The sequence below is a fragment of the Diorhabda sublineata genome, chromosome 7 (genome assembly GCF_026230105.1).
Source record: "Diorhabda sublineata isolate icDioSubl1.1 chromosome 7, icDioSubl1.1, whole genome shotgun sequence".
In the NCBI taxonomy this organism is placed as follows: Eukaryota; Metazoa; Arthropoda; class Insecta; order Coleoptera; family Chrysomelidae; genus Diorhabda; species Diorhabda sublineata.
In genome coordinates this window covers 14,415,966-14,435,789 of record NC_079480.1, presented here as the reverse complement: position 1 = coordinate 14,435,789, position 19,824 = coordinate 14,415,966, and the positions used below count along the sequence as shown (strand labels likewise).

The following is a 19,824-nucleotide window of genomic DNA, read 5'->3' as shown; positions in this document are numbered from 1 at the left end:
CTAATTATAAAATGTTTTTGTCGGATTATTATTTGAATTTGACATTGGAATAGTTGCACTTCCGCTTTGATCATTTTTTTTTTTCATTTACCATATAATGCGAAGGTAATATTTAGTAGGAATGTTGTTGATGTGTTGCTGTTTTCATATTTTTTTACTAGTAAGTTTTTATTTACTATTTTCACTAATAGTACAAAAAAATAAACAATTTTTTGACAAACACTTAAGTTTATTCCAAATGTTGATCAAACTCAAATTTATTGATATATTGATATTCGATTTAGGCATAATAAACATAAAAATAGATGTGAAAGTAATCGAAATAATGTAAATAATTCTAATACAATACAATAACAACCGGAGAATATAAAAATAGAGGAGACGATAATATTAACTCAAACAACAGCGAAAACATAAGAAAAGAAAAAAATGATCAAGAAAGAAAACAACGGAAATAAGAAGAAAAACAATAGTACAACATGAAACATAACCTCACTAATTAGGAAGGAAGAGGTACAAATGAAAATGGATGAGAAGAAAAACAGAAAGAAGTACGAATGGAAATGGAGAAACGCAATATCAAAATAATAAGGAGGGAGGTAATGGGTCCTGACCAGGTACAGTATATTTCACGGTGGAAGGCATAGAGGAAAAAGAAATAACAGAAAATAATTATCATGAGATATTGAGATGCCCAAATGGAGAAAAACGTGGAAAGAGGTATGGAAAGTATAGGAAAATAAAGCGAGAGATCAACAAATATAAATGGACGAAGATTACTGGAGTTTTGTTAAACAAACGAATTACTGATCGGAACCATTAGACGAAAGATACAAATTTGTAGCTGAAGATACGAGGGTAGAAATATAATAGAGTACGTTGTTCATAGGAAAAAATACGTCCAAGAATATACGAAAGAGAAAAAATATACTGGATACAGTATCGGCAAAGATTGATCTAGAAATAGTGGATGAAATAGAAGAAATACAGTACAAGAAAATACCAATACATAAAATGAAAGAAGGGGAGATATCAGAGAGTGAAAAATACAAAATCCAGAGATCTAGGTATAAAAACTAGAAACTGGAATTTAGAAAACAAGTGAATGAAAATGCGGCGATATGTTGTATGAAACAGCAGAGCAAGGATAGTACGAAACAACAAAAGAGAATTAGTTTGAGGATAAAAGAAGTACAGGAAGTAATAAAGAAGAAAATAGCACAATCCAAAGAAGATCAACATAAAAAATAAAGTAGGGATTCCTTGTTTGTTCCAAGTTCAATTCTTTATGGTGCAAACTACCACTCTGGAATTGGTACTTCTATGAAACCGGAGTGTGGAAACATTTCTCAAAGATTTGAACAACAATAAAGCGAGTAGTGTAGATGGAATATCATCAATCTTATGCAAACTCTTTTCTCCATCATATAAAAGAAGTTTCTTCACTGCAGATTGGAAAATTGGTCGGGTTTGACCTTTACGAAAGAAGACGATTCCCAATAACTATTGTTTTAGTCCTAGCCATTGCCATCATGGAGAAAGTCGTTAACCAGAAAATCTTGAGATATTTAGAGTCTGCTAACTTCATCAAGGTCCATATCAATACGGTTTTTTGTTAACTTGGATCAACCGGGAACCTCCTGGTCTATATCATCAACGCTTGGGCTGAAATATGAAGAATCGCACTGGACAAATCGAAGACTTTTGATATGACTTCTAAATAAATTAAGATTGTACGGTTTGTCGTACTCACTCATCGACTAGCTCAGTTGCTTTGTTAAAGACCGAACCATCTAGTCCGCTATCGATGGATACACCTCGGAAAGGTTTGAAGTCAACGCCGGTCTTTACCTTCTGTATATCAACGATCTAATCGACGAAACTGTAAATATCGCCGACGATAACACAATCGTTCAAATCAACCATCCCAATAAACACGGCTAATATCCGGATCCCTGTATATATGGGATTAATAGAAAACAGACTGAAAGACGATTTAGAAAGAACCATAGAAGACTTACAATAAAGATTAAGATATCTATAATTGAGGTTTTGATTACCTTATTAAATAGGAAGAATCAAAAGTTTCTTATAGGTATATTGTGACTAAATCAGTGATATAGACCGTCAAGCCGGTCCTGTTCTAATATATTAATTGAATCTAGAGTTTGGCGGAAGTCTTTGGTGAGTTTTTTATTTCTTAAAAGGTCTGTTTACAACATTTTTATTGTTATTGTTTTCATAAAGACATTTTTGTTTGTTCAAGGCGAATTAGAGATTTCCTGGAAATCGTTGATTCTGACAAGTTATTATAGTATATAAACATGTGTGTACAACTTCAATCTATTATTTTCTGGTTGAAAATTTTTGATGTAAATAAAAAGAACATCACGATGTGAATATACGTGGTCTTTCAAAACCTTCACATGCGAGTTATATCACTGCATTAAGCGAAAAAAATCGATTAAAAATTACCAATCAATCACATGTCTATAATGCAAAGTTCAAAAATGCTGCAGCAGCTAAATACTTTTATGGCTCTCTCGACCGCTCAATAGGGAGGAACTTTTCACAAGCTTTGATTGGCTAAATCTTATTTTCAATTTGCGATCAATCTACGCGTTATAAACATGTGATTGTAAGGTGATTTTTAATCGATTTTTTTCGCATAATGCAGTGATATAACTCGCATGCGAACGTTTTGAAAGACCCTGTATATGAGAATGGGGAACAATGTAATAAATAATTTGGTAGTTCAATTTCAAACATATTTAACCAACTATGATATTCTGTTTCTCCGTTTTTTTTAAAAAGCCATACATTCTGTATAAATATATGCGCATACATATATTTTTGGATTCAATCTTTCGGTAAAGTTCTTTGGTTCGTATCCGCTCGACTTATCAAAAAGAATGTCACATATATTTTGAAACTTACAATGCTCCCCTTTTACAATCCCTTTTACAATCCTCTCTCGAAAATATAAGAAGACCGAAAAATACGAGGAACTCGCTTAAGGCAAGCAAATAACATAAAACAAAATCTAAAGTTTGCGTTAGCTCAGCCTTCATTAATTTTTTTTTTTGGAATAAATCTCGTAACTAATTCCGAAAGCATCAAACTAATTAAAGTCCAACCAACAATTTGTCAGAAACACGCGATAAAAGGAAATAAAAATTACCAGAATGACATGCAACACAGGTATACGACAATAAATTAGTGGGATGGTTTTATACATAAATTATTCTAGTAAATTAGATAAAAAAAAGTTATTAAAAATAATGAAAAAAGTTGTTATATCTCCAAAATAATGTTGAAAGTTAGACGAGAACTCCATCAAAACAAAACAAATTATAGTATAACAAAGAAAAGATGAAATTAATCATCCTATTCGTCACATAAGAGCAAATGGCGACTTTCATTATACTTAGTGACTTTTCATCCAGTTTCGTTAAAAATTCGTTAACAGGCAATCGAATCATCTTATATTATCATAGCTATTTAGACAAATGCACTTAACTGTAGACCTACTTGAAACTGGAAGAAATGTATGAATTAAATAAATCTCACCAAGCGTCGCCACTGCTTATAGCAGACTGTTTGGCAGGAATATTTCGAAGAAATTGTGTACATACGCTTTCCGACAGCTTCGGTTAATAGAAATGCATGTTTACGATTTGATGTTTCTATTGGTAAACAGTTGAGATGATGAGTCCACGTGGACTGACGATTTCTTAATTTGGTCAGAGTGTCGTACGTATTTATGAAATATTGATTTTTCCTCGCATAACTCTCTTTTGCAATTGATATTGGAAAAAATATACAAAAGTCTGGGGCTATTTGGGGTTCTCTGAATGTTACTGTGTGAGGTCAGGGAGGTATTGAGGGAGAGTCCAGGGAAATTTTTCGACAATTAGATGCCTGATAAATAAGAGATTCACTGTAGAACTGCAAATAATTCTAACGGATACAAAGTAAAGGGCAGTATTCTATTCACATTAAGGTACTAAAAATTATGAAAAACAGATTTTAGGGATTAGAAAAATGAATACTAACATCAGTTTTAAAAATCCTGTTTACCTAATAGTTCAGTTGGTAAGAGGATGGTCCAGGCCTGACCTACTGGTGGTAGTTGCTTTAAAAATATCACTGTATTAGAGCCGAATTTTTGAGCCGTTTCATAACCATGAATGAAAAATGGGTCCATAACTTCACAAAAAAACAATCAAAACAATGAACTGAAAAGTGAAAATCAGTTCCAAAGAAGACAAAGACCGTTCCATTTGCTGGTAAGGTTATGGTGTAGGTTTTATGGGATAATTTACATTAATTATCTTCAGAAAGGAAAAAACTTTCGACGACGAGTTTTATGCAAACTTCTTGCAACATTTGAGCGAAGAAATCAACCAAAACCGACCGCATTTGGCTAAGAATAAAGTGTTGTTGGAGCTTAAAGAAGATTTTTTTCAAAAGTTTTGTTTCTTAGACCAGGTACTTCTGGAACCATCCTCGTAAGCTACTACGTGTTTCATTAACTTAATATAGAAAATTCTAGATCATATTCCTCGTGAAATCTCAAATAATCGGTTCTTTTCATAATATTATAACTGATAATATCTAATGAATAAATTTTATTCTATTATTTCATTCAAATAATGAGTAATTTTCAGATTCAGCATGTTACACTCGACGAAGATCCGGATATTAACACGATGTCATCGTCGCAGCTGTCGTCTTCTACAGAAACATCCGCGTTCAACTTAACTTCCAGCATACCAATAATTAGCGTCGAAATACTTCGCGTCGTTTTGCCACCTGGGATCGGTAACGCCGTCAAGCTGATATGGGGAAGGAAATTGTATGATTTAAATTTAAACGTCACTTACGGGGTTCATTATGGAAAAAATGATGACGAATTGAAAGGTGATACATTATTTTATACAGAATAAGATGACATTTTACTCATTTACACACAATCCAAGCCAAAAATTTCATATTAATTCCTTTTATTTTGTACAAAGTACATCTAGGACAACTCTTCTTGGATTTTGCTCGTTTTGAAAGACCCGATAGTGAATAAATGCAAATAGAACCAATACCAAAGTATGCCTCAATCTTACACTTTGTTTCACGTGATCGGTTTACGCCCATCATCGATGTTTCTTGGCACAACAGGTAATTCATCCCCTAACGAAGTGTTATCACGATTGAAGTAAGAAAACCAACGAAAACACGTTCTCACCACCTGAAGGCAAACTAAGACCTAATAACTTGACTCACCAATCTTATAGTGAATTTTCCCATTGATAAACTATATAGTGGGTTGTGAGGAATTGGCCCTTTGTCCCTATTGAAGCTTCTCTCACAATTAGCAATGAAATTACCTTCATTCTTTGAAGACGATAAGTTGGTTATCGAAACGCACTTCAGTCTTCAGTCTCGTCGAAACGCTCGTCGGACTGTGAGTGTTAGTGTAGTGGTGATGTAAACACTGTGTAAAGTACCTTTGGATTCGCGAAAACGATTTCGCTACATACTGAATATTATATTTTGTGCATCATCCTCTAAATCCTGATCAAAGAATATTCATTAGCATGTCCAATTTAGGTTTGCGTAATTTTTAGATCTGGTTGGCTTGAAAAAATTCCATATTTTTGAGTCTCTTTTGTATATCACGAGTTATTGTATTGGAAATAATTTGCACCAGGAAAAATGTGTTCTGAATAACCTTTGATTTCGGTATGATCATTTATCCAGATATAGTTTTTTCGTACTGCCCTGTATGACTAAGAGATTTCTCATAAATAACCTCAGTGGTTAAAGGTGAATTTTTTGTCAGTAGTCGCAGAATTTGACAGTTTGATTTGCACGTCCCTGTAGCTGTCTACCTTTTAGATAATGAACCATATCTCCATCGTCCTCAATTGCAGAATCTTCATCAGCTTTAATATTGATCTCACGGTGTTCATCTACTTGATGAGCCTTATTTGAATCGCTATAACCTTCGGACAAAGCTAGACCCCTTTGAAATAAAATACCATTTAGTATCACCGACCTTTGAACACTCTATACAATATTGCTTCAAAAAATTGGTTAACCCAAACTGGAAATAAATTTGACACTATTTTTCTTGGAATATCAATTTTTAAATGTTCGCGGATCCGTGGATAGGACATGGAAGTGTTTTGGCCAGTCGTATCACCAGATTTAACCTCCTTGGACTTTTGTCTATTCAGAAGAATTGATGTTCACAACAAGACGATCGAGATAATACTAAATTCAGATTATTATCTTAGAAACATTATTTTGAAAGTCTTCGATAGCTTTTTAAGGTATACACGCATCTTTTTTTCGAAAATTGGAAACAAGAAAAAGTTACTAGGTCATAAATCGGATGAAAAAACGAAAGTTCTCTTCTTCGGATATTCAGTTTTATTATGTGGTATCCATATTTTTATATCTAAATGTTCATACAAAATCTATTTTATTGCAAAATAACAATCGATTTTGGCTGAACTTTTCGACATTCATCATTGATGAATGAAAACCAATTGTAAGGGAGTTTTCTCTGATGATGCATAATTACATGAAGTTGCAAGAAGCGATTTTATGAATTTTTAATGACTTTTATATCATTAAAAATCACCCAACGTTAGCCTCCACAGGTGATTTCCATTTTGATACAAACCTTCTTGTTTTAAACTTTCACTATCAATAACTGAGTCAATTTCCAAATTTCCACTGATTTCGCGATAACAAACGTCAATTTTCACAAATACAGTCATATCACGTCCACAACGCTAGCTATTGGTCGATTCTAAAAACTAAAAAAGCAACCCTCGTCAAAAAGACATCATCTCTTCATTTTTGATGACCAATTCACTAAAAACGTTTACTATTGATTGCTGCCAAGCAAATACCAAACAACGTGGCGTCATTTTAAAAAGCAAATCATCATTCATAAATCAATCTATTGGACAAAGGATTTTTAGTATACCTACTAATCACGTAACTTTTCCTTGGTTTCTTTAATTTTGTTTCCAAGTACACAATACATTCTAGAATTTTTTTGATATACAATAAACTGAATTATATATGGAAAATTGATAGATGACATTATGTATATGGCTCTGTATTATTTGTTTTTTTTTCAGAACCAAAACTATTGACAACAAACGAAAGCGTCCTAATTGAAAACTTGGATTTTTGTACCCAATACAGTTTTGCTGTGAGCGTTGGTGACGAATATAAAATTAATTTAAACAACATTCGAAGCGTCGTCACCTATTTAGATCGTAAAGCCCCGCCGCAAAATTTGCAGGTCGAATTCGAGCCTCAAAATCCACCATGTTTACTTATTAAGTGGTCGGCTTCGTGTGCAAATATTGGACAACCGATTGGATACGTTGTAAGTGCAATTTAGAATAAAACCGATTTTTAAATTCAGGATGAAAACAATTCGTAAACACCTTTATAGATAAATCTATCAATAAGTAATAACAGTTTTTACTACAAAACATACCAAATAAGAATATCAACTTGCACGTAAATTTCGGCAACACAAATTTAGTTCTGCGACTTACCAATCGGGGCGTTAGTGTAATAAAGATATGTCATTACTGTCAATGTCAATTGGTAAGATAAATTAATAAGATAAATTAATATTGCCATCTTGTTTGTTTTTGCTAGCTGCACTGGAACTGTATTGAACTGGATCAGTGCAGGCAAGTTCATGAGTGTATATAATTAGATCGATCGGATACAAAGAACGATATAATACAGAAATGCAATTTGTTAATTGTATTTGAAGTTATTTGATGTGATTCAGACCTTGTAGTATTAAGAATAATGTAAAACGATTAAGTACTTTTTAATATTTTACACTTATTGCACTGTCTTGCACTGGGGAACTGGGGAACTAGTTCTCTTGCACTGCTACTAAGAACAGCGTCACTAACGATGGTTCTGGAACAAAGAACGCTTTGGTGTACACTTTTTGAACTAGTTCTGTCAGTGCAGCTACTAAAAACGAAGTTCATATGTCAAATGTGTAATTCGTAATATTTAACAATTTTTGCCTAACTTCTCTGAACTATATATATTTATTGGTTAATATTTAGCTCACTGGCTATGCAATTTTCTTGTATATCTGAATCGAACGAATTTCAAAAAACTTCAACAACTATCATCAATATCACCATCTACCAACTTCTAAATTTAAACTCAAATCAAATAGAAACTCAATTGTGAGTTACTTCTAATAGAATTTTCAATTGATTTTGGAATATTCCTTCAATGGTTTTTCGTTACAAGCTAGTGAAACTAATTTGGACTTGAATTATACAGCAGTTTTGGATTTTCTACCGATTCATCAGTAGTATTTACAAGTTTACAAATCAAAGAAAATAAAAAAATCACTCATTAGGGAATGTATAGAAATATAAGTACTTTCTGATACAAAACTTAGTACTGTCATTTTATATATTATTACAAAATAATTTAAATAGGTTGTAAAGGTTTGAAAAGGTCAAAAGCCCTGTCTATTAAGGTGCGTTTAGACATACATTTTTCCTTAAATTTTCATAGATGTACCTGAGCTACTACAAGTTTTCATGAAGGTTTGGAAAGATCAAAACTGTACGGAGGATCCATCAATTCGATGTTTAGACTGTTCGGAAACGTTTCAGTTTGAGCTGACGTGTGAGAGCTCGAATTGTCGAAATGGAAAATGATTCGTCTGTCAAACAATGGGTTCGAAATTTTTTCACATGAATACCCCCAAATTTTCCGTTCTTTCGCTATTGGTAAGATAAAGAAGTTTCACCCCCCAAATGCGGTGCTCTGGTTTCACCAAAACCTCTCAAAAAAGGGTAAAATCGGAATAATTTACATATTTTTGGAATAAAAAAATCAGATATCTTTCACATTAGCGTATAGGTTGCTTCAGAATTCGAAAAAAAAATTCTGAGAAATTTATTTTTCAATTTTTTCCCGCAATAAAAAAATCAGTTTCTGGATCCCATACACTCCCATAAATTTTTCTCATTCACAAGCGATTTTCATTTTTTATACCCCTACAAAAAATCTACACTAAGAAATTTGAATCCTTATAAAAGTTATATACAAAAAATGATGTTTGAGAAATGACAGCCAGTCAATAAAAAGTCTAACTATTAATAATTTCGAAAAAAATAAATATTATTGTGCAATGTTTGTAAAAGTTATGGCTAAGAATTTTTTGAGAAACGATATTTCCAAGTTTTATTTGAATAAATATATGACAAATGACAGGCTGTATTGACAGTTCTATAAAGAAAGGGTTGTTTGTCAAACTGTCAGCTGTATAAATTGAAGTATCGTGACGCATAGAGGATCATCACAGAAATATACTCAGAAAACAATAGGAAATTGTTGTGATTCTACACTAAGACAAATGAGAAATTGCAAAAATCGAGGAAATGAATTTAGTATTGAAGAAGCAGCAACTTTTTGCCTGTACCATAATATTTTGACGTATGACAGATAATTAATCAAATAAATGAGTTCTGTTCTTCTGATTTAATATCATCTTTGGACATGATTCAGTATGAGCTGCGTATATCCTATGCAGTCGAAACCAAATGAATTTCATTGAATTTCACATTTAGTATATTTATTCATAATATAGAATGAAGTAACCTCACACGAGACCTATTTTATTTGCTGTAGGTGAATATTTTTGAGTCTAATCCTTTCGCGGCATCCATTTCACTAGAGAGATCGTTAAAATGAATTATGTAATGCAGTTCCAACGTTTATGTCGGTAAAAGCATTCAAACATTTATGATTCTGAGAAAAACAGTTCACATATAGTACAGAAAAATTGAGCTATTTTGACCTAAATCCTTAAATTAAATTGGGCGGTTCTAATTTTTTAGATTCTGGAAGGTTTTGGGATACTGAATAAGCCCCGCAACTCTTAACAAAATTTCGAAATCTTGGAACTCTCGAAAACATTTTGAAACGCGAATAACCTGAAAATTATGAGAAATTCTCCACAAACAAGTATTTGTCCCTAATTTTCAAATTTTTACCTTAAACTGGGTTTATACACTCAAAAATATTTTGAATCGCGAATAACTCGAAAACTGCGACGAATTCGAAAGAAATCTGGAGCACAAAATGTGAAACGCAAAATTCTCTACAGATTGCTCTGGGCACAATTTTTCCTAACCTCAAAATTTTCACCGTAAAATCGGTTCATGTGCTCAAAAACATTTTGAATTGCTACTAACTCAAAAACTATGAGTATTTCGAAACAAACTGCGGGGACAAAAAAAGTAGAGCACAAAATTCTTCATAAATTGGTTCCTAGGCAATATTACAGTACGGACTCGGAATCTGCTTACTTCTAAAAACAACATCTGCGCACGGGCGTGGTTGCAAGATTACTCATGGGAAAGAGTCGAAAAGAAAGCTTTAACTAAATGTCTAAATACAAAGTCACGACTCGCAATCGATTCTGTGTAACGTGATTTCTTAAATAAAACTTAAAATTTTCGAATAATCTCACTCTTGGATATTTAAAGGCATATTTACGGAAAAATTATACATTTTGATATTCTAAGCCTCAAAATGAGTACCCACATTCTTGTGAAAGAGAAACTATTGAGAAATCTGAGAATATTGGAATTATAATGAACCGAGAACAAAAATAGTGTTTATGATCGCATTTTCCAAGAGTTAGAGCAGTTTCCATGTGCGCCTGGAACGTAATTTAGCTTGAATTCACATTGGCGGAAATTCGCGAGCGCATGCTCGTGCTCTCAGCGTTGAGGAAGATTTACTCAGAAATAGTCAACAAAAAAATTATCTCAAACCTTTTTTATAGAAAATTTTGTACTCTACATTTTTTGTTGGGACACTTTCTTTTGAGTTCCATTTAGTTATCGAGTTATTCGCGTTACAAAATTTTCTTGACGTACAAGTTTTCGAAATTTTGTTAAGAATTTCTAGTCTTATTCAGTAACCAAAAACCTCTGAAAATCTAGAAAATGAAAAGCGCCCAATTTAATTTCGGGCTTAATCCTATTTTACCTGCACTAATACCAGCCAGCGATAATAGCACTTAGTTAAGGTAACTAACCCCAACCCCAAATATATGTTTATAGTGATTATAGCTTCAAAAATAGTTTTTTCTTATTTTTATTATCAAACGTGAGTGCGGCAATGGGAACCAATGATATAACTGATTGAAACATAAACAGAAATAAAGAAGAGAAAAAACTTTCAAAATAATAAAAGTATTTACCAAAAAACAGTACGTAGGAACCTTGATTTGAACCTTATTAGGTGAACTAGAAGGTTCGTACATGTGAGAACTGAACATTTTCTCCATGCACAACATTGGAGATTGTGCGTAATGCTTTTAACATGAAGATCGTGTCCAGTTAGAAGCCAAACAACCAGTAGAAATTGGCATTTGATTTGGAGAAAGTAGCAGAAGCTCCATCTCGTGTCAGATGTGTCCAACCATCTTCGTAGAATTTATTTTTCTAGATGTACTAAAAATAGGTTTCCCTTGGTGCTTTTACTGATCCCAATCTGACAAGCAAATCGGCATCATCGCTGTTGTTATTGACTGAATGATCAGGCACCAAACTGGACTTAATATCGATAACCAGCTCTTGTAGGACTTTTTTGCTCTCCAGGATAAGCCTAGAGGAACCATTTCAGGAGTTACGACTTTTATTCACATTACACCAGGGAATTAGAAGAATGTAGTATGTTCTTCAAGCGAGAAAAAAGTCTTCTTCTTAAGTTTCTTCCGCAAAGTCTGCTCTAACCAAGCCAGTTATCTTGGAATCATTTATGTACCAGCTCGTTTCATTATTTTGTATTGCGTCCTTAGAATCCCCTGTCCACTGTTCGTTGTCTATGTTATGTATCCGCAAACCTTTGTCGTCATGATTTCCAAAAGAGCGTAGAGAAATGGTTTATAGTAACTATTTTCTTGTTTGACTTCATTTGTAATAATAAAAAGTGTTAGATCATAGAATTCAATCCTATTCTGAAGCTGAATCTTCTTTATGCATGCTCTGTGTAGTATAACCTTTATTTTCTCATCGATATTTATTTGTACAATTTGACTCATCTTCATAATCGACATCTTGTGCACCTGGACAGGTGAAACGACTCCTGTTAAATATAATATATTCATAATATCCCGAACAAGTCAATTTTTGTGAAGAATATACTGGAATTTATATCATAGGTGCCTTTTTCTTTGGTGACAACTTGAATGGAGACGTTATAGCTTTTCCAAAATAATGTTGTTTCAACTTTGATAAACTTCTGATCGGAAGCCCACAAGATCAGCAAGATGGAGCAACGCCTCATTACCAATACCATCACCTCATACCTCATACCAAATCAATGACCGACAGTACTTGAACTAAATTTGTCCAAATCGGTGGATGGGAAAGTTCGGATTGACACAATATCCAGCACAATCTCTTGATCTGACGCCATTAGACTTCTTTCACTTATACAAAGCCAATTCTTTCAATTTAGATGATTTAAACAGACGAATTAGTTTTGTGATTAGATCAGTCACGCCTGAGATGTTGAGTTTATACATTTATACATTAGATTAGCTTGTTTGCGGCGAGCACTTGGAACATATTCTTAGATCCTTCAATGTTTTTTTGTATGTTCGCAGCGAATTTGTAAAATACAATTATTTTCGGTGTTTAATGTTAATTTATGTATTAAATATGAAAACATTAAATATTTTCGAAGGTATATTAACATGAATTATGTCTAGAATTTTCTGAAGAAAATATGGGAAATAGAATTGATAGCTGAAAAATTTTATGGGACGCCTCAACCAATAGAAGATTGATTCACCAACTTATCCCGTGGTTAGATATCTGGCTCAACCACCCTCATGGAGAGGTTGATTATTATCTGGCCCAAATGATCTTCGGATTTGAATCCTTTAGGGAAAACCGTTAAAAATGAAAACATGAAGATTCCCTGGAGTGCTCAACCTCTGTAAAAGTCGACGAACATATATTCTTCACATCCCCTGCCTCATCAGGAATTTCGACAAACACGTTCGCAGCTGAAGAGAAAAAAAAATGAACTAGTAGAATCGAGATATTGGAAGGATTTCCGAGGTATAATTGATTTTCAAAAACTTGAATTATGTTAGAAATGAGGCTTTAGTCCAGCAGGGTTATACCTCAAGAAGAAAATAGGCGTGGATCTATCATTTGCACGAAAGTTTTTTCTTTCTCATCCATAATTACACTGTCTGAGGCACGTTTCGATAACAAAGTTATCGTCTTCAGATACTGAAGGTGCACTCACATGATAAATGAATGGATTATAATCGAAAATGTTTCTGTAAAATCGTTCATTTCGATTATTTTCATATTTTCCCTAATGTCTGTTGAAATAGCACGACGAAATATTAGTTATTGATTGAAAAACAAATTGTAGCTTCAAAATATTTCCCTGGAAAATTCACTAGTAAAATTTCCACAAATAGTTAACAAGATTCCAATTTGAACATTATAATGAAAATTTTCTAGATTACTATGTTTATATATCCTGCTTCAAAAGTTGATTTCGTTCTACCGGGTGTCACAAATTATGGGAAAAACTCGTTACTCGTAACTGAATTTTTAATTAGTTCGATAAGGAAAAAACAATTTTAGAGTTTGAAAAATATTCTATTCCCTCCAATCCCATGCATTGGAAGTTGTGTTATTTCAATGAAAAATGAATGTTTTCCATATGAACCATATCTTTCTTACTAATTTCTACATCTAGGTAATCTGAAAAATCACAACAATACTGAACACACTTACCAGAAATCCGAGATGGTTGCAGCCCTCAACTTGATTTCCAATTTTTGGAGTGGGATCCTGGATTTGAAGATTCCAGCTTGGTAGCTATAGATTAGCGAAATAAAATCATCAAAATCAAGTGTAAATAAGTAGAGAAAGACCCCAAAATGATGCAAATTTTCAAACTCCTCTAAAACGTCTAAAATATTATTGAGAAAGCTGCAGATGAAAATATTTTTCATTCCAATTTAACACAGATGTTTCTGTAAATTAATACCACATCCTTAATACATTATAATACACTTTTAACATATTTCTAGGCTTTTATTAACTCTATCTTAGTTAATCGACTATCTTCCATGAACAAATCCTGTTTTGTTTCAAGCGTTAACGCATTTCTTAACATCTTTTTCGTGGACTGTCTCCAAGACCTGTATTACCACTTCTGAATGCAGTATTCTACTGTTCAAATTATAAATAAATAATCCTTATAGCCTTTTAAACATAGTTCAAGCTTTTGCTTTAGTGCTAGACCTTTCTACATACAGAAGTAAAGTAGTAAACCTCCTATAACATTCGCCAATAGGACTAGTAAATTCAAGGGCAAAACTAATTTCCTAGCTTTCACCTCAACCCTTGTATATTATTGTATATTAACTGTACTCCAAGGTAATACTTTTATATAATAGTCCTAGTTTATTAGTCGAATAAGGTCTCACAGATGTTGCAATGATTATGTGGTATATTTTAAATTCCAATGCAATTTCCAGTACGTTAACGACTAAAGTTCTAAGTTCTAAAGTAAATAATTTAATGAGAATAAAATAAACTGTAGGAGAATTTTGCAGCGAATAAACCCTTGTTCTGTATCACGTTCGTTTGAACAAGGTGCTTTTGATAACAACTGATTCATATAATCTCCTAACACAAATGAAATAAGTTAATAAAAGATGTAAAATTAGGAATATTTGAATAAGTTGTGTGGATTTCGGCGATATAGTAGTTCCTTTAATGAAAATCGTTAATCTTTTTCCAAATATTTCATTCTAAATATGAAATTAAGCTGCGTCTTGAGGTCGTAAAGACAAAATTACATTCAATTAAACATTCGGAACTTCAAATTATCGAAAACTGCAAGTAGGGATGTACAGCTTAAGGAATTGGGTGTCCACCATCTTGAATGTCATCTGTCAACTGTCGTCTGTTCTTCAATGTTTATGATCATGTCTGTCATCTGTGTGCCTTGTTGTCTATTATCGTACCAAAGCCCTCATTCATATAATCTCCTAATACAAATGAAATAAGGTAATAAAAGATATAAAATTAGGAATATTTGAAAAAATTGCGTGAATTTTGACGATTATTAGTTGCATTAATGAAAATCGTTCATCTTTTCAAAATTCGTTGTTAATATGAAATAAAGCTGCGTGTTAAGGTCGTAAAGACAAAATCATACTCAATTAAACATTCGAAACTTCAGATTTTAGAAAACTGCTTGTAGGGATGGTGGCATTTGAGCGTGGAATAATTTTAGATTGACATCATAAGAAATTGGATGTCCTTTATCTTGGATATCATCTGCCAACTGTCGTCTGTCAATCTATCGTTCCCTAAATCTGTTTTGTGATGTTTATGATCATGTCTGCCATCACATACATTTCCAGTCAATACTAAGAAGAGGTTATGTTGGTCTTGAATGTCCTAATCCCTTTACAACCTTCCCCCTAGTAAGATCTAGTATCTTATAGCGCGGTCTCGTTTTATTTTTCTGAATCTCATAGCCAAAACAAAATAATACAATTTCTTTATATAGATTGATTTCGTGTGCCAATCAAAGTCTTCCTCTTACCTATGAAGGTTTCTTCCTTTCTGCAGCCATAAGATTGGAAGCATATCTTTTTGTTTTTCTCGATTTCTAAAAGAGGCATTTCTACTACAGGTTCGATTCCTACCAGTGGTTAAACGTTAAACGTTAAACGGCTTAGTTGGTACTATCATTGCTTCTGAGTCCTCCAAATACTTGATTTCTTCGCTCAAGCGATGCAATAACTTTGCATAATACTTACAATATTCCAAATAACAATGACCAATTGCTTCCACGATAAAATCTCCAGATGTTCCATTGAGCTGGCTAATAAACCTTTGCGAGTTTGTTTGGTACATTGATTTTCGTCAACCATTCACCTAAACTTCATTTAAACCAGACGATTCTACAATTATACAATCCGTTCAAAAAACTTCTTTTTCTCATTTCAATCCTAGTCTTGCTAAATTCCAAATTTACAGTTTTTCTTAAGTCGCCCAGCTCCAGCTCTCATATCATCCTTTTAGTACTCTGTCTAGTATTCTTCGTATGTTGGGTTTCTTGCTTAATGCCCACGTTATATATTTAATTGAATCTGTGGTTAGTACCATGGATAAGAAGATAAATTAGAATAACCACGAAAATACCCTCTAGAAATTATAGGAACAGATTCAGGAAAATGCGGTAGTCTATAGCCAGATTAAAAAGATCCGGGTGGTTCCCAATGAGGAAATGGAGGTCGTGAAAATACATGGTTCAAGATTTAGTTAAGATTTCTTAAGGCTTCATGTGAAGCTAGTTGTATTTTCATTTTTTATTGTCGTTATGACTTGAAAGCAACAATAATTGTTCTTTTTACATTCCAGATTTCTCTATTTGATCATGAGACAACTCATTATACAATCATAACATTGCCCCCTAGCAACCGAGTAGATTTTAGTCATCCCTTTCAAACTTATTACGGAGCGAAGTTTGATATAAAAGTATCTAGCAACTTTCCCGGTTCAGAAGCCACAAAAATTGTCACATACAAAGTTCCAAATTTTTTGGAACCATATAAAGTCAAAATATCAACAAATCTGGAAGCAGGTGCTTTCATGCTATATTGGAAAGAGCCTTACGTACCTTCTTTTATCGACAGACTATATTATGAGGTATGTAGAATCATTATTATTTTTGTTTTTGTTTTACTTGATATCGAACAATCTTTTGACTTAGTGTGGTATCAATAGCTGCTATACGAAATTGAAAGAACTCATCCCCCAAACTACTACTTCTGAAATCTTACTTAACCAACAGAACCTAGACAAAAAACTTAACTGGAAACGTGACATTACAAAAAAAAAAGAAACCAACTTGATATAAAAGCAAGAGGACTAAATTGTTTATTAGGGAGAAAATCTAAAATCTCACTTGAAAACAAAACAATAAAGCTGCGTTTCCAAATCTAATAGAAATTATTCGGAGATCCCCATATATGCTCTATGGTATGTATCAAATCAAACCATTCATGTGGACCTGTACAAGAAGTTATTCAAGAGAGGATACCACGAAACTATAGAAACCCAACCAAATCCACTACAAGAGGAGTTGTTAACGCCAAGAAACGCGAAAGGACTGAAAAAAAATTGACCAGTTACATCACTGGATGTAAGCTTTGGAGTGGTTCTTTTATGTATCCTTCTGTTACGTTGGAAGAACGACATCTTCCGTGTCTTTTCTAATGAAAACATCAGCATCGCTTTCTACCAACATGGTTCCAAAGAACGCCTTAATCCACGTCTATTAAATTCTTTGGTACTTTTGGACATAATCCCCGAAGAGATTGAGACATTTGTCATATCTGTGGACAAGCTTTTCAATAACCTCTTCAAAGAAAGTTGCCCCCAATGCCAAAACAGACCTTGAAACTTCTGGAAATTCCATAGATTAAGTAGTATAATGGTGAATCTGCGATTTTCTTCAGCCATTCTATCAACTCGTTGAACCAGGTCATCTGAAATAATAGATTTACATTCTTGGCCCCTTTCATCATGCACATCATCACACTTCACAAATCACACTCAGCGGGAACACCAATAAAGGCGGTTATGTTCAATTGGCTATAGCACAACGCCGACTGACGTCTGAATATCAATAATGGCGAAGTGTGTAGTGCGAGAGTTTCGCAGAAGTAAACAGCGCATGCTTGTTTTCTTTTACTCTCGTAGCGTTTGCACGGTGCAATTGGAGTCCCTTGTAAGACTTACCGAAGAATAAATCGTCACTGGAAATCCAAAAATAATCATTGGTGTGATAATATTGAAAGTAATAACATATCAGAGACTAACAATAGACAAACATTCGTACCTCAAAAAGCTTGATACCAATCTTCCAAGACACTCAAATCCTGATATATACATTGTTCGTGTCTTCTAAATTGTCCGGAAACCTGACCATTTGACCTTGAAGGAAGTGCAGTTTGAAGCTCACCTTCACCCCACAGTCTTTACAAGTTCAATATAATTTTCAAATTGTTGAGGTTCCAAAAAAATTCTGCATCACAGGGATGAAAGTTGTCCAAGCCTTTAGCTCTAACTTAGTTACAGAATTCTGAATGAAATATTCCGAATCAGTCTACAATTATTTACAGTTGAGTCCGTCTAATCCGAACTAATTGGAATAAAACACTGTTCGGATCAGCTAATTGTTCGATTTAGCTGAAATAACTAAAATAATCGAAAATATTGCAATTTAACGTGTCCGTAGTGTTGATATATGAATAAATAATAAACAAAGAAACCAGTTTTAATAGTTCATTTACTGCACTAAGCGTTAGAGATATCAAACTAGGTCACTGTTTATAACTCATAGTTTTGTGACTTGAGCGGGCGGTCAGTTTAGTAATGAAAATGATCTATTCCCATGTGTTATCCTTTTGATCCACAATGCACCGTCCCACCGAGACATTTAAGAACTTCTTTGCGTTGAGATAAAGGCACCAAATGTAACTGCAGCCAATGAACCAGGGAGTTTTGCAGGCGCTGAAACTGAAGTATCGAAAACGGTTTTTGAAACCTTCAATTGAAGACATCACTTTAGTACAAAAGGTTAGAGAATAAACTATGGGCAGCTGAATAAACTAAGGATATCTTTGGAATTTGAAGATTAAAAAATGACATCGTTAGCCTGATTCTTATATTACAGAACATTCCAGGTGGTGAGGATGCTGTCGAAACAGACGCTAATGAATGGATGACATCATCGCAGACGTGACTCATGAACAGGTTTAGTGCGACGAGGAGGAGGGATGAGCAATGAATCAAGGTGCGGAGAGGGAGGGAGGTACGTCTCGCACAATGAGGCAGCAGCTGCTCTTGACCTTGCCGTTCGCTACTTGGAGCAGCTGCCAGCAGCTGTGAAAGTCAGTTGAAATTTTGGACATAAACATTATCAAAGAATCTTTTGTTATTTTTTTCGCTAACTGTATTTATCTCTTCTTCAAGCATTATATTAGTCAGAATACAAAGATCTGCGTCAAATATTCTGTAGTATCCAAAAATAAAATTTGCTTAGGATTAATATGAATTACTAATATTATAATTTCATATTGCCTACATTCATGCAGTAAAGCCTTTGAGCGATATTTTCTTCTAGGTATACATTTACAAAAGCTTGAATACTTCGGATGTATTTGAAAAATATTACGTGACAAGGCCAGTTTTAATTTACAAAGGAGACGAGCCTCAATACATGTTTAGAGTGGGATCAGTTTCGTATGACGGTCAATATCGATCTGTTTTAACAGACCCGCTCGTGGCTGATGTCTACGGCGAAGTTCATGAAGTTGAAATAGATTAATTTGTATTTTTAATATGTTCTTTTTCCAATAAAATGTTTTTCCAATAAAATGTTTATTTTTTTCATTGATATAAGAAAGCGTTCATCATATAGTTCACGTCAATTTGGACGTGAGAATAATTGCTGCAAAATGGATCCCCAAATGTTTGAATGTTGTCCAAAAGCGTACAAGGGTAGAACGATCTGTCATTGATTTGAAAACGATGTAGATTTATTAAACCGAATTGTTAGTGATGTGACTTGGGTACATTTCTACAATCCAGAAACAAAGCAACAATCGATGGAATGGCGACACTCTGGTTCTCCAAGACTTAAGAACTTTCGTATCCAAAAATCTGTTGGAAA

General features: G+C 33.6%; 1 protein-coding gene across 2 annotated transcripts; it reads left to right on the top strand.

The window, feature by feature from the left end:
• The first annotated feature begins 53 nt into the window (after positions 1–53).
• LOC130446532 (uncharacterized) lies at positions 54–19,529 on the top strand. Of its 2 annotated transcripts, XM_056782845.1 has the most exons (5): positions 54–160; positions 4,671–4,923; positions 7,155–7,408; positions 16,506–16,793; positions 19,276–19,529. In XM_056782845.1, exons 1-5 carry the CDS (start codon positions 122–124, stop codon positions 19,477–19,479), a joined length of 1,038 nt encoding a protein of 345 aa, XP_056638823.1. In that variant the 5' UTR covers positions 54–121; the 3' UTR covers positions 19,480–19,529. The 2 variants fall into 2 exon arrangements, with proteins under 2 accessions (XP_056638823.1, XP_056638824.1); XM_056782846.1 differs by lacking the exon at positions 16,506–16,793 and having other exon boundaries at positions 19,276–19,519.
• Positions 19,530–19,824: the final 295 nt, after the last annotated feature.

Bases quoted from the DNA above. Each gene is read 5' to 3' on its own strand.
- LOC130446532 (XM_056782845.1), top strand. From the start codon at position 122: ATGTTGTTGATGTGTTGCTGTTTTCATATTTTTTTACTA. The intron at 161-4,670 runs GTAAGTTTTTAT...AGTAATTTTCAG, and splicing joins GTTTTCATATTTTTTTACTA to ATTCAGCATGTTACACTCGA. The intron at 4,924-7,154 runs GTGATACATTAT...TTTTTTTTTCAG, and splicing joins AAATGATGACGAATTGAAAG to AACCAAAACTATTGACAACA.